At 36.8% G+C, this 22,378-nt stretch overlaps 1 protein-coding gene and 1 pseudogene across 1 annotated transcript; one reads left to right on the top strand and one right to left on the bottom strand.

Annotated features, from left to right (window-relative positions):
• The first annotated feature begins 11,437 nt into the window (after positions 1-11,437).
• Positions 11,438-13,793, top strand: LOC104877661 (phosphoenolpyruvate carboxylase 1-like; annotated as a pseudogene).
• Positions 13,794-19,505: 5,712 nt separating this feature from the next.
• Positions 19,506-21,209, bottom strand: LOC104877621 (uncharacterized). Its single transcript, XM_010646264.3, has one exon. It carries the CDS (start codon positions 20,478-20,480, stop codon positions 19,845-19,847), a length of 636 nt encoding a protein of 211 aa, XP_010644566.1. The 5' UTR covers positions 20,481-21,209; the 3' UTR covers positions 19,506-19,844.
• Between the last annotated feature and the right edge of the window lie 1,169 nt (positions 21,210-22,378).

Genomic DNA, 22,378 nt, shown 5'->3' with positions numbered 1-22,378 from the left:
GTCGCTAGAGGGCTCGGACCACACGCGTCTCCTTTATATATTTGTTAGTTGTTCAGGCTGCCGAGTCCCATATGTTCTTTTGGACAATGGCTTGGCCCTGAACGTCTGTCATCTGACCACCGCCATTGCCTTCGGTTATGCACCTTCTGATTTCGGTCCCTCTACTCAGACAGTTTGAGCTTATGACAAAACTCGGAGGGAGGTTATGGGCACTCTAGAGATTGAGTTGCTGATAGGTCTGACCACTTTTGTCACTATATTCCAGGTTTTGAGGATTCCCACATCCTTTAACTTGCTTTTGGGTCGACCTTGGATCCACAGAGCTGAAGCCATTCCTTATTCCCTTCATCAGAAGGTGAAGTTTATTCACGATGGCCAAGTCGTCACAGTGCAGTCTGTGGGAGATGTGTTCATTTCTGCCGAGCCTGTACTTTAGATTAGTCACAGTGATGACAACTTACTCCTGACTGGATTCACCTTTGATGAGGTGTAGACCCTAGAGAGGGAGGATTTCTGCCGAGATTTCGTAGCCATGTCGTTTGACCAGCACAGTAGCATAGTGGTGCTCGACATGATGAAGGGTATGTCTTATCTTCCCGACATGGGGTTGGGACGACGTCAGCACGGGCCCAACAAGTTCATGACTTTCCCCGATTATGATGTACCATTCGGGCTCGGATTCATCCACACTGAGGCCGATTATCGATATATGGCACGATTGCGCAGGGAGAGGGTGAGGGCTCGACTGACTCATACGCCCTTTGATTATCTTATTCGCTCATACACATTGAGCTTGATGGATTACTTCGTGAGGGCATTGGAGCCATAGGCACCTTCAGATGGGATCATTGGGAGACTTAGCATTACTTAGGAGGCCGAGCTTTAGTGCCCCGTCCAGCAGTTACGATTGAGTGATGGAGCCCCAGGCACATCGATTTCTGCATTGACCGTCCCTTCCTCTCCAGATCGCATGAGCCTCATGACGCCTTGTTTCCCGGATGAGATCGATGAGCACAGGGCATTTGCTGAGGTCGGAGATTACCAAGGATGTTATAGCTGTTGATAGTTTATTTGATGGCCTTGTTAGCTTGGGTGAGGGAGCGTCCGACTTTGTGGACCCACCTCTTTCCTTTGATGTTTTATCGAGATTTGTCTCTCGTCATGACGATGTTTCTGACTGTTCATTTATGGACTTGGGCATTTTTGAGTATCTACCTATCTGTTATGATATTGCTTTATCTGCACCATCTTCACCCACATCACAGATTTTTGATATTGATGATGAGATTGTACAACATGACTTAGATGATGACTCATCTTTTGTTTCCGACTTGGATCCTATGGATCGGAGTGTTTCACCTGCTACAGGTGATATAGAGCTTGTTGATTTCAGTACAGTAGATCAACCTAGGGAGTTGAGGATTGAATCGGATTTATCTACAGATGAGAGGGATAGCCTTATCCAAGATCATACTTGGACGTTTTCGCATGGTCATATGAGGACATGCCGAGCCTTGATCCATCCATTGTCCAACATCATTTGCCACTTCTGCCCCATGCCAGACCGGTTAAATAGAAGTTGAGACGATTGCACCCTCGTTGGAGTTTGCAAGTGATGGAGGAGATCCAGAAGTAGCTTAGTGTGAGATTTTTGTCAGTGGTTGAGGACCTGGAGTGGTTGGCCAATGTTGTCCCTGTTAAAAAAAAAAAGGGCAATGTGAGAGTTTGTGTTGATTTTTGAGATCTCAACAAAGCTAGTCTTAAGGATGATTTTCCTTTCCCACATATCGATATGTTAGTTGACAGTACAGCAGGTTATTCGATGTTGTCCTTTATGGACGGATTTTTCTAGTATAGTCAAATTCTGATGGCTTTAGAGGACATGGAGACGACGTCCTTCATTACCGAGTGGGGTACTTATTACTATCGAGTCATGCCATTCAGATTGAAGAACGCAAGAGCTATCTATCAAAGAGCAACGACCACACTTTTCCATGACATGATGCATCGGGATGTCGAGGTTTATGTAGACAACATGATAGTGAAATCCCAGGATAAATCAGATCACCTAGCAGCTCTGGAGAGGTTCTTTGAGAGGATCAGATAGTTCAGATTGAGATTGAATCCCAAGAAGTGCACTTTCGGAGTGACTTCTGGAAAGCTCCTTAGATATATGGTCAGTGAGAGAGGCATAGAGGTAGATTCGGATAAGATCAGAGCCATCCTTGACATGCCTGCACTGAGGACAGAGAGAGGGGTCAGAGGCTTCCTGGGTAGACTTCAGTACATCAACAGATTCATTGCCAGATTGATAGACATCTCTGAGCCCATTTTCCAACTCTTGAGAAAGAATTAACTTACTGTTTGGGATGATCAGTGTCAACACGCATTTGAGAGGATCAGAGAGTACTTGTTGTCGCCTCCAGTCTTGGCACTTCCTACACCAGGCCGTCGTTTACTCCTATACCTATTAGTCTCAGACGTAGCATTGGGTTGCATGTTGGCTCAGCTCGACGATTCGAGCAAGAAGCGAGCCATTTATTATCTTAGTAAGAGGATGCAAGATTATGAGACGAGATACGTCATGATTGAGCGCTATTGTTTGGCATTGGTTTAGGCCACTCGCCGACTGAGACATTATATGATCGAGTATTCAGTGCACTTGATATCCTGTCTAGATCCTATGAGATATTTGTTTAACAGGCCCGCTGTGGTAGGTCACCTCATGAGATGTTTGGTACTTTTGATTGAGTTTGACATCCATTATGTCACTCAGAATTCCATTAGAGGAAGCATTGTTGTAGATCACTTAGCCTCATTACCAATTTCCGATGGTAGAGCCATTGATGATGACTTCCCAAATGAGGATGTTGCTACTGTGACTAGTCTGTCAGGTTGGCGCATGTACTTTGATGGTGCAGCCAAACATTTTGGATATAGGATAGGTATCTTGCTGATATCCCCTCGTGGCGATCACATTCTTAGATATGTTCATTTGGTATTCTCGGATCGACATCCTGCCACGAACAACATTGTTGAGTATGAGGCTTGTATCTTGGGATTAGAGATGGCCCTTGAGCTCAGGATTAGACAGATGGAGGTGTTTGGTGACTCCAATATGGTATTGAGACAGATTCAGGGCAAGTGGAAGACTAGAGATGTGAAGCTTAGGCCTTACCACGCATATTTGGAGCTATTGGTTAGGAGATTTGATGATTTGAGATACACACATCTGCCTAGAGCGCAGAACCAGTTTGTTGATGCCTTAGCTACTCTAGCTTCTATGATTGATATTCCTGCTGATGCCACTGTTCGTCCTTTATTGATCGAGTTGAAATATGTTCCTGCCTATTGTTGTTTGATTGACGATACGAAAATAGACGATGGTTTGCCATGGTATCATCACATATATCACTTTATGAGACTTGGTGTATATCCTGAGGCCGTCACAACTAAGGGTAAGAGAGCATTGAGACAGTTGGCCACCTGATTTGTGATTTGTGGCGAGATGTTATACAGATGATCAGCTAATGGGATGTTATTATTGTGCTTGGATCACGCCTCTGCCGATTGAGTGATGAGAGAGGTCTATGCGGGAGTTTGTGGACCACATATGGGAGGGCATATGCTGGCCTGTAAGATCATGAGGACTGGCTATTTCTGGTTGACCATGGAGATGGATTGTTGCTAGTTTGTTCAGAGATGTCCAGAGTGTTAGATACACAGAGATCTCATTCACGTGCTGCCTTTAGAGTTGCATGCATTGACTTCACCATGACCATTTTTAGTATGGGGTATCGACATCATTGGGAAGATTTCGTTGAAATCTTCCAATAGTAATGAGTTCATCTTGGTTGCCATCGATTACTTCACCAAGTGGGTAGAGGTCGCCTTATATGCGAGATTGACATCAGTTGGAGTTGCTAGTTTCATCATATCACACATTATATGTCGCTATGGAGTCCCTCACGAGCTGATCTCGGATAGAGGAGTACATTTCAAAGCAGAGGTTGACACCGTAGTACAAAGATATGACATCTGGCATCATAGTTCGTCTGCATATAGGCTGCAGACGAACGAGACAGTAGAGGTCGCGAATAAGAATATTAAGAGGATCTTGCGGAAGATGGTTGAAACTTCTCGGGATTGGTCAGAGAAGCTCCCCTTTGCATTGTGGGCATATCGAACTTCTTTTCACACCTCTATGGGAGCCACACCCTACTCATTGGTGTATGGCATGGAGGCAGTGCTACTAGTTGAGATTGAGATGAGTTCATTGAGAGTGGCACTAGAGCAGCAGATTCCCAAGGTGGATTGGGCTCAGGCTCGATTTGATCAGCTCAATCTCCTAGATGAGAGGAGATTGAGAGCAGCAGACCACGTTCGTGCATATCAAAGGAAGATGCCCCGCGCTTTCAAAAAAAGGGTCAAGCCTAGACCATTAAAGATAGGTGACTTAGTCTTGAGAGTCATAAGAGGATTGATCAGAGATCCTAGAGGGAAGTTCAGACCCAGTTGGAGTGGACCTTATTTCATCAAGGAGTTAACCTCAGAGCGCTCTGCATGGTTGATGGATCTTGATGGAAACCAATTCTTAGAGCCGACCAATGTGGATCAACTAAAGAGGTACTATGTTTGAGTCCATGGTCGTAGGATGGGTGGCCATCATTTCGGTTAGCCATATCTCCTTATTCCATTTCTGATATATAGACCGTTGTTAGCCCATTAAGCCTCGCATGCGTGTTATAGCCTTTCTTTCTTGTTGCCTTGCTCACACTTTCACACCGAGATAGGGGTCCTTTTAGTGTATGCATGCATTGTTTAGGAGTTTCATGAGCCTTGGACCTAGGGGCGCATTATTCTCATTATCTCTTCCTATCACTGCATCACTACATCTCATTGATTATGTCATTCATCTCATCTTTGTTATTATATATGTCACCTGTTTTGTATCATCTTCTCCTACCCTGAGTGGTGATCCTCCTCAGTTCATCGCATGGAGGATAGTCATGTCATTTCCACTATCTATCCCACGGACGTTGATCCAAGGATCCTTAGTTTGAGAGGGTCACTTCGTTAGGGAGAGTTTATGCTACATTGGTACTTGAGAACATGTTTATCCATTTTTTTACCTCATCTTGAGAGCTTATTGGTTTGCATTTAGAGCATGTACATTTTGTATATATGTAAAAAAAAAAAAAAAATGAAAAATGAAAAATGAAAAATAAAAAACACATGTGTGTTGTATTTTATATTATTGAGTGTGTATATTGATATTCGAGGGTCACTTGATTATGTTTGTTGACGAGAGTTCGCTAGCAGAGCATCTTTTCGAGACTCTTCATTTTTTGTATTCATTTTTGTTGTATATTTTGAGAGCGAGACGAGTGACCTTCTCTTAGGAGCTCTGGGTCATTATCCATCCATCATTACGTTCATTATTGATGTGACTTCCCTTCATATTTGATTTGAGCGGATCATCACTCATTCTCGTGTTCTGTGCTTCATCATCATCCTCGTTTTCACTTCTGATCCATCGTTTTCATTTCACATCTCATTCTTTTCTCACAGCAACCCATTTTCGGGTTTGATACTCTCTTTGCATCATCATTACACATTTCATTATCGTTTCGGTTCCCCTCATTGACACCATGTTCGTAGTAGGCATCCTTAGGTCCATGGCTCACGGGATTTTTTATACATGTTGCATTTCATACATGAGGGCATGAGTTTCTAATCATTGGGTATTTGGGCCTGGTTTCCCTTCATTTTTATCACCTTACCACCCTAGCCTACGTTACGTCCCGTGTCTTAAGACCACCCTGAGGCCATGGGATCAGATATCGTCTTCTACAGCTTTTTCTTGGACAGGTGTTTGAGATCTGGTTAATATTTAGATATCGTCATGCTTCTTCTTTTGGGAGATGTCTCTTTGATGTTTAGATATGATTCAACTGTGTTTGGATTACCGGGATCACGCGTTTGATGGAGGATGATTCGATGTCACCTGTTTTTTTGACTTGTCACACATCCGATGCCATACTGGGGCATATTCCATTTCGGATGACATTTACGAATTTTCATTGAGTTGCCCGATCATCCTTGCTTGTGAGATGTGTACCAAGGCGATGACCCATTCGCCATTTTTATGATGGTTCCTCAGTAGAGACTCTTGGGAGCCATCCGGTTAGGTCCGCACTTCTCGACATTCAAATGTCATCATACTTCCTCTCGGGATATGCCTATTTGATGTTTGTATCCGATTCAATCATGGATTTGGATGACCGGGATTATACATTTGATGAGGGATGATTCGATGTCACCTATTTTTCTGGTTTATCTGATATTTGATGCCACACTGGGGCATATTCCATTTCAAATGAGATTTATGGACCCTCATGGAGTTGCACGGTCATCATCACTTACTGGATGCATACTGAGACGTTGACATGTTTGTTATCTTATCATGATACCTCAGTGGAGCCTCTTCAGACCATTTAGCTAGACCCTCATTTTTCGACATTTGGTTGCCGTCATGTTTCTTATTCCAAGAGACGTTCCCTATATGTTTGGATTTGATTTGGATCACAGAGATCACATGTTTGATGATAGATGATTTCATGTCACCTGACTTCTAACCTACCGTACATTCGATGCCATATTGGGGCATATTTTCGTTCTTGATGAGACTTACAGATCATGATGGAGTTGCGCGTTTATCCCCATTTGTGAGATGTACGCTGAGATGATGATCTATTCGCTATTTTTTACGATGATTCCTCAGTGGAGACTCTTGGGAGTCATCCAGTTAGGCTCACACTTCTCGACACTTAGGTGTCATCACGCATTTCCTTCCGGGAGACACTTCTTGGATCTATGGGTCTGATTTAGTTATGGATGTAGATTATTGGAGTCACATACTCGATGACAAATGATTTGAGCTTATTCGATTTTCGGATCTACGACTCATTTGATGCCACATTGGGGCATATTCCCCCATTTTTGGTTGGGATTTTTAGATTCCCACTGATCCGCATGATCATCCCCAGTTATGAGATACACATCAAGTTGAGATTTGATTTCATTTTGTCCTGATTATCTGGTGGAACCTTTATTGAGTCTTTTAATCATGCTCATATTTTTCGATATTGTCGTGATTCTTGAGTGGAGTTACTCTAGGCGCATAGGTTCCCACATCATCATTTCAGTGGAGTACATGTCAGATTTTTTATGCATCCCCATGGAGTTATTCTTAAGTTATCAGGATAGATCGGGTATATCTGATGCCATACTAGGGCATATTTCCCTCATTTAGCCGTGGAGGCTATCGTTCTCTCACATATCTGTTATAATTTTCATCACTCGACCGAGATATATTATACTTGCTTTATTGGTCGCTGTTTCTGTGATTTTCATCGAGATGAGCTTTTAGTGGAACACGATGTTCGGGTTTTGACCACCCCATTAGCCATGACTCTTTGGTATATTGTTATGTTGAGATTGTGGTATGTCTCTTAGTATACTATTCCCTTGAGACTCTATCGGATTGTTTGTTTGAGATGATAATGGATTCCTCTAGTAGAACATTTCGAGTTAGAGGAGTTCGGCTTATTGTGACTCTTCGGCAGATCTCATGATTTAATCAGGCGGGTTGTGAGACTATGTTCACAATCGATTTGATTATCCTGACTCGCTAGTGGAGCATTATTCGAGACTCATGGAGTCTATTTCAAACCTTTCTAGTGGATTGAGAGTTGTGGCGGCATGCTACATTGAGGCATATTTCCCCTTTCATCATTTCCTTCTAGTTTTGGCATTCAGAGCCACCATTCATTCTCGGGTATGACGTTCAGAGTTATCATTTTTCATTTTGGCGTTCAGAGCCACCATGTCTTCTCGTTTATGATGTTCAGAGTCATTTTTTTTCTCAGCTTGACGTTTGTAGTTATCACTTTAGTTTGGCATTCAGAGCCGTTTGTTTCTGCTTGGCATTCATAGCTATTATTTTTAGTTTGGCGTTCAGAGCCACCACTTCTACGCAGTTTGGCATTCAAAGCCATGGTCCTAGTTTGACATTCAGGGTTATTATATCATTTTTTTTTAGTTTGGCGTTCAGAGCCACATTTTCATTTTGGTGTTTAGAGCCGCTATGTCAGTTCGACGTTCAGAGCCATGGTTTTGGGTCGACATTTAGAGTTATCACATCATCTTTCTGCTTGGCGTTCAGAGTCACATATTTGTTTCAGCATTCAGAGTCACTTCTTCAGTTTGGCATTCAGAGCCATTGTTTGACTTTAGTTCAGTATTCATAGTCATCATACATTTTTTCCAGTTAGGCGTTCAGAGCCATTGTTTGTTCTCAGTTTGGCATTTAGAGCCCCAGTTTCATATCGACATCCAAAGTCATCACCTTTTTCATTTGGCATTTAGAGCCACATCTTCGTTTCGGCGTTTAGAGCCATTACATAATTCATTTCGGCGTTTAGAGCCATCACCCATCTTTCGTTCGGCGTTCAGAGCCGCACTGTCATCTTGGTATTCAGAGTCGTATCTTCAGTTTGGTGTTCAGAGCCACACCTTTAGTTCAGCGTTTAGAGCCGTATTGTCATCTTGGCGTTTAGAGCCATATCTTTAGTTTGGCGTTCAGAGCCGTTGTTTGTCTTTAGTTTGATATCTAGAGTCATTTTCCGTTTGGCGTTCAAAGTCGTTGTTCATCCTCAGTTTGGCGTTAAGAGCCGTTGGTCATTTTTCATTTGGCGTTCAGAGCCACATGTTCATTTTGATGTTTAGAGTCGTTATTCATTTTTTGTTTGGCATACAGAGCCGCTTTTTCATCTTGGCGTTTAGAGTCGTATCTTCAGTTTGGAGTTCAGAGCCACACTTTTAGTTTGATGTTCAAAGTCGATGTCTTCTATTTGGCGTTCAGAGCCACGTTTTCGGTTCGACACTCAGAGTCCTCATGTCTATCTTTCGTTCGACATTCAAATCCATCACCATTTCCCTCCATTTTTTTTTGTGTTTATTGTCATTGGGCATACTCCTTTAAGCCTTTTGAGTCATATTTTCATCCTCCATTTTGGTGTTCAGAGCCGTTTTTCATACCTATTCATGCATTTTGAGTCATTTCTTTCTTTTAGTTTTGGTGTTTAGAGCCATTGTTCTGTTTGGCATTCAGTGCCACCATCACTCTCTAGTTTGGCAGAGCCATTGTACATATTCATTTAGACACCTAAAGTCACCATCTTTCCTTGTTTTTGACATTCAAAGTCATTTTTCCTCGGCCTTGCCATTCAGAGTTATAGTTCCTAGCATTCATATCCATAGGCATTACACATCTGACCTTTATGGTTTTACATTCATCTTCGTTTACCTCACCTCGTTACCCTATGCTTATCGCTTATTCATCATTGTTAGTCCAGATTCATTTTTTCACTGCACATGACATGGTCCTTTGAGTTCATGCCACTTATACTAGTAATGTTGTTGGGCACCCTGCACTTGGCATTTTCATGTAGTTCACATAGGGCAGCCTCCTTTGGGCGTAGTATTTTCAATCTTTAGAGTGGTTCGACCGTTACTCATTTTTGATATGGTCTTTCGAGTCATCTTTGGAGATGTTTTAGAGGGAGCCTGGGTCCCCAATGTTGCTTCAGAGGCATTTTGAGACATCATTTTGTCTTAAGATTAGAGTCTTTGTGTTCGTTTGTTGGTCTGAGTGAGTTTGTGTTTCACTAACATCCTTATGGGGGTCTTCTTTGTTCTTCGGTAGAGTTCATTTCATTCCACTCATTATTCACACTTACTTTTAACTCCAATGTTCATATTCCTTACACTCGTGAGCTCTACCGAAGAGGGGTATATTTGTAGACCCCCATTTAGGGGGCTCGGTTTTTTTTTTTTTTTAATCTCTGCAGGTTATTTCTTGCCATATGGAGGGCTGTCTGAGAGCCATGTGCTGCATCCTAATGGGCTATCAGGGAATCACGTTAGTGGTTCTAAGGTTGCAATGAGAGTGAGACACTTGTAAAGGAGAAATCAAAGGAGCGTTCTTCTATTAGATGGGAGCGTAGCCAGTTGTAGGGAGATGAGTTTTTCATTGCTGGTTTTGGAGAGATATTTTGGAGGGGTTTTTCTTTAGCTTGGGTGGCAAGCTAGAGGAAGTTAGAGGCTGGTTTTGGGAAGAGATATTTGAGAGGAAGTTAACTTGGAGAGCAAGCTCGGCCGAGGAGGGCTTTTCATTGCTGGTTTTGGAGAGATATTTGAGAGAGGTTTTTCTTGAGCTTGGGCAACAAGCTAGAGGAGGTTGAGAGGGTTTTCAGAGATATTTTGGGAGGAGAGGTTAGTGTGGAAGGTAAGTTTTGCTAGACACGAGAACTGAAACTTAACATCTTCACTTGAGGAATCCAGGTATGGACACTGCAATCCTCTCGTTTCTCATTATTCACTGTTTTCCTTAGTTTGCTATTGATTTTTTTTTTTCCAGCATTATGTTGATTGGGAATGGACATAGAGGGTCATATGCTTATTTTGAATGATTTCTGAGTTGGCTTGATGGGGTTCTAACGTGTTCATTTTCTTTTATTTGGTTTTGTTGAGGTTGGTTTGGCTCTATTCTTTTGATATTTACAGTTGTGTTTCTTGTTTGCATTTGCAACCCCTTTTGTTCATCCCACTTACTTCTTCAAGCTCATGACCACCCGTGAGATGAATCTGTGACTCATGGATTTTATCTTTTCTTGGTCATGTTTGTTTTAGCTCTGTTTTGATTTCTCTTCCCTTATATTTTTCACTTGTTTTGACTTGCAATGGAAGATGGGTATTCCTTTCTTAAGGATTAAAGCGAGCTAGGCATAATGAGATTGTGGGTTGTGAGTTTTGCAGAGAGATGAAGAGAAATAAGCTAATAGAGGAGGAGCAGAATTAGAAATATCCTTTGAGATTTGATTGCAAATAAATAGAGGATGCATGGTGGCCCAGTTTTTTAGTTCGCATGCTTTCTGTTGCTGATACACTCACCATTCCGTGGGATTCAAGTACCAATGTCTACATTGGAGACTTTTGTTTTGAGAGTGGGAGATGAACTTGTAGCAATGAAAAATGTATGGGGATCAGTAAGGCATTGCCAAGGCTCATCCAAGCTCAAACCTCGCAGTGAGGAAACTTTCATGGATTACTCTAACGTGTTCTAAGGTTAGAATAAGCAGTGAGATGTCAGATAGAAATTCAAATGTCACTATGGGAAATTTGCATATTTGGGATTCTGCAGCTATTGTACAAATAAAGACTGATAAGAGGAAATAAGGATATGTGGTGAGTATCATCATAAATATGGGGAGGGTTAAGATACCTATAAGGTTCACTAAGGGCTTTAGTGATCACCCATGTAACGAATGAGACCCAAAAGTTAGTTCGAAAATAAATGGTATTTTTATAAGTGATGTGGTCTCTTCCTCCTTCAGTGGGCATTCCTGCAAACCTGTACTTGGACCTAACAGAAGACAACAAAGTTGTTATTGTCAATGTGGACCTAAAATACAACAGCTATAGTGTTGCACCAAACGGTGCTATTGGTAGTGGCTACATGAGATGGACATGTGGAAGCACCATCTGAGCCTATCCTTTTGTTATATCACTCCTCCATACCCAGGAATAAGACCAATGCCTTTAATATCCACTGATTATCCATTGCATCCATCTTTATGCTCATGTTTTCACTTTTCATCCCACCATTCATAACCCTTATCTCCATTCCCATGTAAACACCTCACCAATCATCACCTCATTCTCCATACTTTCCATCCACAATTCGTCTTATGTAGTTTCACCACCACTTATTCCACCTTTTTCCCTATTCTTTTCTATTCACCACCCATTCATTTTTTTTTTATCCAACCATGATACATGCGGCTCATTACGTGCATGGCCAACCTTTATTCCAATATCCATTAATCCGCCCCATCACCATACCCATATCAACTCCCACTAAACCCATTCGCTTATCACATTTTTTTGATACCCATTCACCGGTCTTCCTACATACATGGCCATTGTTTGTACCCGTTCCTCCCACTAATCTGTACCACTCATATCACTAACCCTATGCTTGCATCCTCTTCTATCCTTCATACTCACAACTCCACCTCTCGATATCCATTAAACCCATCCTTTCATCCATCCTTTATTCCACCAATCTCATACCCATTCTTCACTGCCCACTTCTTCACACCCATTTCCATGCCTATACATTCTATCAACTCTTTCAATACCCATCATGTCCACCATTCCCATACTCTTTCCTCTATCCATCACCAAACCATTTTTCTTCACCGCTTTCTCTTCTTAAACTCCCATCCATCCAACACACATGTGCACTTACTGAAGAGTATATTCCCTGGCATAAAGACATGTAAGACTGGGCTTATGATTGAAAGTAGAGTTCCAAAGGACTGTGAAAAACCATAGTCCAAAGAAGGGTCCCGAGTCAGGTGAGTCTGATTGGGTGATGCATCAATATCATTTTGGCACCGAAGAAGATGTAAGAGAAATTGAATATGTGGTGGCCAAGGTTCCCTATCGGCCACAGAAACAAGTAGAGCATAATAATGATACTCTCATCATTAAGGATACCAGAATGGGCAAGAGTACCATTCATGATGTCGCTTCTATTGGGATGTAAGTCTTACCCTGTGCTCAAGAGTGTATTGTAGATTTGACGCCTGAAGAAAATACAATCCCTATGCAAGAGAAAGACTTGCTTCCATATCCTCACATCAACACGACATCCAATGATTAGATTATAGATTTTGGAACATCATCAAAAGGAAAAAATAGACATGAAAGACCAAAAAGCAATACCGAAATCTCTTCCTTCGTATTGTGTGTAATATTGCATGCAGAACCAATGAAAGAGAATATGTCTGTTGATCTGTCAGAATTCTGGTTATTCCCATTATCTCCTAAATTCTATCCACTTGATCAGCAAGATTGGGAAGATAAAATAATCTAGGACAATTCTTCTGAAGTCGGTGACAATTCTACGGAGAGTTGTGAAATCTCTGGACTTGATTTTGAAGTTGTAGTTGATAAAAAAATAGAACTGGTAACCAAGGCTCAAAATCAGAGGCCAAAGTTCCAAGTGGTAGTAGATGATAAGGATGGTAAAAATCTTGGGCTTCATGCTAGAGCTATGCTCATTACTCGTCCTTAAAATCTAACATTGGGGATTTTATCGAGGTACCTGTTCATGAAGGTTTTTCCGATGGGTGATTCAATATTGCTAATGAATTGCTGACGTTTTGGACATGTTTCATATCATAGCTGAACTCCCAACAGACAACTTTGGAGCATACATCATCTCCATGGCCACTGCCCTATCTGATGTGCTTGCAGTCAAGCTCCTTCAACGTGAATGCCATGTGAAGCAACCATTGAGAGTTGTTCTACTATTTGAAAAACTTGTTGATCTAGAGGTTGCTCTAGTTGTTGTTGCCCGTTTGTTCTTAATAGGCTAGTACAAAAATCGATTTAATGGGAAACAAGAAGTCATGATTGGGTACTCAGATTCTCGGAAAGACGCTGGAAAGCTCTCAACGGCATGGGCATTATACAAAGATCAAGAGGAGCTTATTAAAGTTGCTAAGCAATATGGTATCAAGCTAACCATGTTCCATGGTCGAGGCGGCACAATTGGAAGAGGAGGTGGTCCAACCCATCTTGCTATATTGTCTCAACCACCAGATACAATTCATAGTTCACTCCGAGTTACTATACCAAGGAAGAGACGTTTATTTTGATTCGCGAATTCCAATCACCTGATGAAGAAATGAAGAAAATTGTGTTGAAAGTGATGAAGCAATGTGTGAGTATAGAAGGGGCAAAGATTGACTGTAACCGAAATGACATTTTCTTTGAGTTTTTAAAAAATTTATGGGTGAGAAGGATGGCATTGGATAGGAGAAATTACAGGCAGCTTGTGAACACAACTGTAGAGATTGCAAACAAGGTTGGTGTTGATGGTATAATAGGAAGAATAGTTGAGGATCTTAAAGATGGGAGTAAACCATCTAGGAAAATGGTTATGGAGACTATCGAGAAGGTGGTTGCTAATTTGGGTGCATCTGACATTAATGCTCACTCAGAACAACTTCTGATTGATGGAATCCTGTATGTCCTCTAAGAGCAGACCAACGTTGATGCCAATGTGATGCCTAATGGGTTTGGTGAAATTGTCAATACCCTTGGGCAAGAGATGAAACCCTATCTTTCACAGTAAATGGTCCCCATGATAGACAAACTGACTATGTTGGTAATGCCCTTAAATGACCGGTCCATACAGAAAGCTCACATGATTCAATTGAAGATAGGCTATTGGTACAGAAAACAAAGCAACAATCTAAGATTCACACCTAAATGGTCATCATTCTCCATCTTTTCCACTTATGCATGGACTGTATAGCCATTTTGAGGCCACATGTCTTTTTGCCATTATTCCCTTTTTGACTTTGGAAAATAATTGCCTCATATCCCATTTTGTGAATGTTTTTAAATTCCAGTTTTCAAATAATCCCAACTTTCCCCTCCTTCATCCTTAGAATGCTTAGGTTCCAAAAATCCTCCCATTTTTAATAAAATCTTGTTGCCATCTTCCTTTTTGACAAGCAATTTTCACACCTCCTCTATTTTTAAAATGTTTTAAAATAAGCAAGAAATCAAATCCCGTAATTCCAAATAATGGAGTCATTGGAATTGATTCATGTAAAATAAATTGGGCTTTGGTGGGGGCCCAACATCAAATAAGTTTTCTTTAAAATAAAAATGAATTTGAATGAAGTGTCATATGTGCTTTTGGTGGTTCCTTATCTTGTTTGGTGACATGAATAACATATTTTATGTTCATTACTATGCACTAACCCCATTTCATGATAGCACATTGTGGCTCGTTGTCTAGGTACTCCTCCACTCCTATTCTAGTCATTCTTTATGCATGTTCTGATTCCTATATGTGCATGATCGATCGATTTGAATATCCATTGATTTTCTTATTGATTGCCACGTCAGCTTCATTTTATTAGTAGAGACCCGACTTTAGGGATTTAGAAGGGTGCTACGTTTTTACTGTACCTTCCCGATAAGTAACCTGACCCCTGAACCCGAGACGATTCTTCACAGACCACCTTTTCCAAAATAAGGAGTTACACTTAGGGTTTTTTTTTTACTTTGTTTACCCTTTTAAAAATAAAACAAAAAAAAGTGGTGACTCCAAGTCATTTTCTAATAAATAAAATCACTTTCAAATAAAAATTGAGTTTGCCATCGAGTGGAAGCGCATAAGCCGAAATGCGGGGTCCACACATATCCTTCGACTTAATTACACGTGTAGAACCCAAAATAGTCCTAAGCCCATTTCATTTAATTTTGTTTTAACCTAATATTTTAAGCCCACTTTATTTTTATTTTACTTTTTTGTTATTTTCTTTTTTCTTTTCTTCTTTCTTACTCTCCCATCCTTTTCTCATTCTCATTCAAGCAAAAATTGAATTGGAATACTTTTTTGAAAACAAATTTTTAAAAATCATTCCTTTTCTAGCAAAAATAAATAATTTTTTTTTCTTAAAAATAAAATAAAATTCAAATATTTGTCTTTTAATAGAATTATGCTTAATAAATTCTTTTGAAAAAGTCTTTGAAAATAAATTTGAATTAAATTAAATCTTTTGATGAATAAATGAAAACTTTGTGAGTAATCAAATTGAGGTCATAAATGGGGATTCTTCAATGTAAATAAACTCTTTCAAGATTTTTCAAAATTATATTGTGATATTTGAAATAATAAACATCTTTACTAATAAATTAGTTTGTGCACTCTATCTTTTATATATATATATATATATTATATTTTTATAATTTATCTTTTTTTTTTTACCTCATGTTATGTTGTATGTTTACTTGTATTGTACTTTCTTAGTATTCATAATTGATTAATTAATTATCATAATTGATTAATTAATTATCATAATTCGTTCCATTCGTTTAGTAGAGATCATAGTTATGTCAATTTAAAAGGGTGTTATGACTTATGATGGTACATTATCAATAGGTAACTTGACCTCTAAATCCATTTTTAATTTATAAGCTTGTCAAATTTTCAAATAAGGAGTCATACAATGTTTTCTATTTTATTTTGTTTCAATTTTAAAATAAACTAAAATAAACGGTGACTCCAAAATTTCAAAAATTAACTTTTTACGATAAAAAATGAATCTTGCCGTTGAATGGTAATACATATGAAAAATGTGGGTTCATAGTAAGTTTATTTATTTTTTCTTTTTTTGATTTCAATAGTAATTGTTTGTAAGATTGGGCCTATTTGCGGGCTTTGGTTTGGGTATCCATTATTGATGCATATTTTGGGCTTGTTGATGGATATTGAGCTTGACATTTATTACTTTGATGCTTGATTGTTGCTTTGGGCCTTTGTTTTGAATGGGCTGATGATTTTTGCCTAATTTGAAATTTTATTATTATTTCTTTTGATAAAAAATAATAAATTCGTGAGCCTTTTTTAGATAAATGTGTGAAACATTCTTTTTGGGAAAAAAAAAATCTATAAATCTTTATTTTTTTTTTCAATAAAATTTTAAGATATTTTTATTGAAATTAAATAGCTTTTTTTTTCTTCCTAAAAATATTGATTTTTTTTTAAAGGAAAAAAGAACCCCCCCACCCCTTTTTTTTTTTTAAAAAAAACTAAATGAGAAGAAAAACCTTTTCTAAACATAAAATTGGAATCTGTTTTTGGAAATTGAACTCACGTTTTTTAATAAATTTGCGTATTAATTGTCAGTTTTGTTTTATTTTATTTTTATTTTTAATTAAGATATTGGGCTGTCTTTTTTCTTTTTAAAATTTGAATTTAAATTTTGAATTTTTATTTTTATAAACTAAAATTGTTTTTTTAATAATAAACTTGAAAACTTTTTTTTTAAATGGACTAAAGGTTTTTTTTTTTTTTTTTTTAACAAATTGGAACACTTTTTTTTTTAATTAAAATTATCCATATAATAAGTAATAATGACCACTTTTTTTTTTAACCAATGGAAAATCACCCTTTAAAAAAAAGAAAAGAAAGAAATGATTGAATTTTTTTTATATTTAATGCAAGTATATATATAAATTAGGATAATCCTTTTTAATATTAATAAAATTTAAACTTTTTCCAACAAGTTTAAATTTAATAATAAAGATTATAAAATCTTCTTTTAAGAATAAAAATTGGATTCAAGTATCTTTTGGAAATGAAAGTTATAATAAAATCTTTTAAAATTTCTTTCTATAGAATTAAAATAATTTGCATGATCAATAAAAAAAACCCTTGAATGGAATAGAAAAAAAACTTTCTTTAAACCAAATAAAGACAAATTTTTATTTAAGAAATATTTTTTTTTATAAAATCATATAATGAATAATTTTTGTTAAATAAATTAGGGATTAAAGTATTTTTATAGGATTTTTTATTTATTAAAAATCATTTTTACTAAAAAAAAAACAATTGAATTGAATTTTACTATTTTGTAAATAATTGTAAGAGTCTTGTTTCCGTAAAAATAATAAAAATCAATTTGCTTGCAAACAAAATTATATTGAAATATCTTTTGTAGATAAATTTATAAAAAATATTTATTCTAAATAATTTATATAAATCACTTTTCTTCAATAAAAATAAATTAAAATATTTTTGAAAATACAATTGTAAAAATTCATCATTTTTTCGAGTAAAAGTAAATAAAAATCATTTTTCTTGTCAGTAAAATTTTGATTTTTTTAAAAGTTGCATTCAATAAATTCTTTCAATAATAATGAGTAAAACTAACTTTCTTGAGAATATAAGTAGAATATAAATTAAATCAAATCAAATTATTTGTTATACATAAGTTAAAACATTTTTTTGTAAATTGAAATCATTAATTCAAAATTATTTCTAATACAAATAAATTCTTTGAAAATTTCTTAAAATTACCGTTGTGAAATTTGAAATAATAATTTTTTTTTCTAATTAATCTAATAAATCAATTTGTGTTTTTCCGTTTTTATTTATTTCATATATTCTTTTAATATGATTTTTTTACAATTATTTGTATATATTTATTTATATGATTTTTTTTTGTTATAATTCCCTTCACTTACTTGGTTGAAACCATTTTTTTAGGGCTTAGAGGTACCTTATGGTCCTAATAAGTAATTTGACCCAGATTTAAAGTCTATTTTTCACAAACATGCTTTCTCTTTTAAGAAGTCACTTTTCAGATTTTATACTTATTTTGTTTTTCCTTTAAAAAATAAACAAAAATAAGTGATAACTTATTTTTTCAAAAATCGGTTTTTCATAATAAAAAATGAGTCTCACTATTGAGTAGGATGCATATAAAAAATAGAGGTTCCACAACATGTTTGTTAACCTTTGAGTTGAATTCTACATCTTTGATGGACCTTAGGCCCATTATCAACATTATCTATTCCTAAAGTATAACTGTCTCTTATATAAAATAAAAATGTCACATAAAAATAAATTATCAACCATTAATTAAAATACCTATATTATATATATATATATTTATTTATAAACTATAAACTTGATATCAAAACCTTTCTCTTTATACAACATTTTAAGAACTTCATTATGTCAAAATCACATTTTTTATATATATATTTATATGTTTATTTAATTTTTAATTTTTTTTTTGTGTTTAATCAATATATTCTTGAAATTATTTTATTTTCATTTTTTTTTATTTTGGCTTTTTGTTATTGTCTCCTAATTTTTTAGTTATTCATAATATCAAGAAATGAAATCAACTAAGCAACTAAGCTTTTCCATATGGAATAAAAGGATATAAAAAATTGACAAAAGAAATACCTTCATCTTTTGAAAATATAAAATATAATGTAATTTGGAAAAATTCATCATTTAACAATTTTTTAATCCCTGTCTCCAATTAAACATTTTTTTTTAATAATAAAACGAAAAACTATTCTTGCTCTTTCCTCTTCCAACTCGAAGGTTCAAGAAAAGAAAAGCTCCTTAATAATTTTGAGCACAACCCAAGTTGTCGGTAATAAAAAAAATCTCATTATTGGATTGGCTCATTCTTCATCAAATCATATGGACACGATTTCGTCGTCATAAAAGATTTAATGAAAAGGAAACCTTGACGAAGTTTCATTTTTCTTTAAGAAGTATAAAAGTCTAGTACCCTAAAGGAGTGAATGTAAATAGAAACCTCAATTGGGAAAACTTCAATAAAAGTGAAACGCAGAGCAAAAATGTCATCTTTTTTAAGCCGATCTCTCATTATTAATTACTTGAACGGAAAATTCTTAATAACATTAAGATAAATTTTCCAAATATGGATATTCTTATCTATCTTCTTAATATATATATTTTAACCCTATGGTATGTTCTTGAATTAACGAGAACATCCATGCGACAAAATCCATGAAAATGTTACTTGAGTTTACTCCCCGCCATCCATAAAATTTCAAATGAGACTATCAAAGGCCTAAAATCTATGACCATCATTTCCCAAACCCCTCTTTTCCATTCAAACAAACAAGAGGAGAATTTCTTCACCCCTTCACCTAAAAAGCAACCAAAAAAGAAAAAAACAAAAAATATCGACAATCCCATCCATAAACAAAGGCAAGTGGGATTAAGATGAAATGAAGAAGTTAAACAATGGCACTGGGCTCAATGCTTTAATCAGTATCAAGCTTTTGAAGAAGGGTCTCAAACCAAGAACCTAAAACACGAGGATCAAAATTTAGAAGTCTCATTAATTTCTACTTGATCATGCTTCTATCTCAAACCTTGAACACTTGATGGAGCCAATGGAAATGTCAATCTCAATCAAGTTCTCTTCCTCATTCACTTCATGAATCTCCGCTAAGAGTTCCTCCAGGCCTTGTTGCTGCAGAATGGACTCCGGCAAGTAATCCGGCAGATTTGACTGAGGCTTTTGCTTTGGCTCTTCTTTGGAGTAAGCAGACTGCTGGCCTGGGAGGGCAATTTCAATGAGGCTATCTTCATCATCCGAGATTGAACAATCAGAGGTGGCTGGGCTCTGACCCTCAAACTCTTCACTTGTGATCGATTCTGGTTCAGTGCTTTCAGACCCAGAATCCAGGGTTTCAACTGCATTCTCTTGAAGCACACCTCCAACTTCAATGGGCTGGGCAGCATTGATCTTCTGTTTTGCATTCTCACCTTGTATTGATCTTTCATTTGGAATCACTCTTCTCTTTGTAAATGTGACTATGGAAACAGTTGATAGAACCAAAACTGAAAATGTAAGAAGCAAAGGAGAGAGCCCTGGGCTCAAGAAACAAGTAAAAGCTAGAGAAGGAACTATTACAGCAGCCCAAAGAAGAGAGGTTCTAGAGAAATATAATGCGTAGTAGATTTGATTTTCAGCTGAGCTTTCCATGTTCAGAGATCAGAAAGATAACCAAAGACACATGAGAAATGGGTTGGACTACAAGAAGGGGATCTGCCAAAAAGACTATAGTGGATCTAGAAAGTAACAAGAAGGATTCAGTGGTTGCAGAAGAGATTTATAGAGCAAAAAAAATTCCCAGAAAGTTTCTGCATATTCTCATGGTTAAGTGCAAGCAAGAACTCTAGAAAAGAGGAAGAAAGATGGGTGTATATTAAATTTGAAGAAGGACAAGAACAGAAACCGAACAAATGTCAAGAAATTCACTTGCCTCTTTCTCTCTAACTCAGCTTTACTAAAATAACTGTGTCTCCTGTTTTCTCCAAGAACAAACAGTTGAATTTCTATCTGCAACCGATTCTCTTGACAAAAGCAAATTTTGATTTTCCTAAGAGTTTTTTTTTTTGCCACAGCCTCAAAGCTATAAAATTGCAAAATCCATGTGCAAACATCTGAGCTCACCACATGGCACTTTCCCAATTGCAACCCAACTTTCACGCAGAACCCATCAAACTATTACCAATTATACTCAAAAAGGGCCTTTTTCTTTTCTTTTTTTCTTTTTTTTTTCCTTGAAATTTCATCTGCTTTTTCCCCCCAAACACCAAAACCCAATGGCCAATACTACAAATTTCTCCCAAGTTCACCTTTTCTTGTTTTTTTCTATCCCATCAAACAAGCATAGTCTCTGACCAAAAAACCAAATGACTTTGCGGCCAAGTTTGAGGAAAGGTGAATTAGATCCAATGCATCTGATAAAAAAAAAAATAAAATAAAATTTGATGCAATTTGTCGGAGACCCAACACTCAAAAAAGAAGGTCTTGAGTCATCATGACCCATTTTCTGTTGTCTGCAATAAAAGCAATAAAACTGTGATGAGATCAGTCCATTTTCAATTCCTCCATGTTTTCATGGAAGCCCATTACCTTCAACAAGATCTTTTGGGCAGTAATGTCAGGTACCCCATTCCTTTTCTGTTCTCAGAAGTAAACATAACCGCTAAAAAGGGGCAATAACAGAGTAATGGACTTGCAAAGCAGGAGCCATGAGCAACCAGCACCCGTTTGAAAAATGTTAGTAATTTGAAAAAATTTGTTTTAAAATAGACTTTTTTTTTTAAAGTACAAATTGAGCATTTTTAAGTGTTTTGAATAATAATTAAAAATATAAAAAAATTTAAACTTTTTCATTACAAAACTAGTAAACCGTGGATTGTTTTGTGAAAGAATTTTTGGCCCTTTAAAAAGTGGAATTTATGCTTGTAGAAATTATTAAGTAATGATGATCCAAAATTTTGTGAACAATGCGGAGTCGAATTTGCTCGGATAGAAGATATCAAATGGACTACAACAAATTGGCATGCCCAATAAGACATGAGTGGTATTTAAAACGTCTTCCTATTTATATTGCAAATCTTTTAAAGAATTATAAGACATATTATATTGTGATGTATGGTTTGATTTTATAGATTCAAAATGAGAAACTGTCATTCCATTAAATTCGATTGGGATGTCTCGGCTCTATAATTTTTATAGAAAATAAATTAAGAAAACTAATTTCATATTTAAATTTTCAAACAAAATTTTATTTTTAAAAATAATTCAACTCTATACTCTTAAAAATGATTTTAAAGGATTATCAAAGAGATAGTAGAGTTTATTGGCAATTAAGATTTTATATGTTTGGATGATAATGTGAAACTCCATTCAGTGTGCATTCCAAGAATGGATGACAATTTGGAAGTTCAATCAATGTCTAGTCTTCGAATGAGCTTCACTTGTCCCTTAGATTTAAAATTTTGATGATAAGTGGCATGTTTCACCTCAAAATTCGTAGTAGGGTTTGCAACAAGAAATCCAATTAAAAAAAAAATCTTAAATTTAGGTTA

Source organism: Vitis vinifera, chromosome 19 (assembly GCF_030704535.1).
Source record: "Vitis vinifera cultivar Pinot Noir 40024 chromosome 19, ASM3070453v1".
NCBI lineage: Eukaryota > Viridiplantae > Streptophyta > Magnoliopsida > Vitales > Vitaceae > Vitis > Vitis vinifera.
The sequence above is the reverse complement of the archived record's forward strand: the minus strand, read 5'-3'. Positions and strand labels throughout refer to the sequence as shown.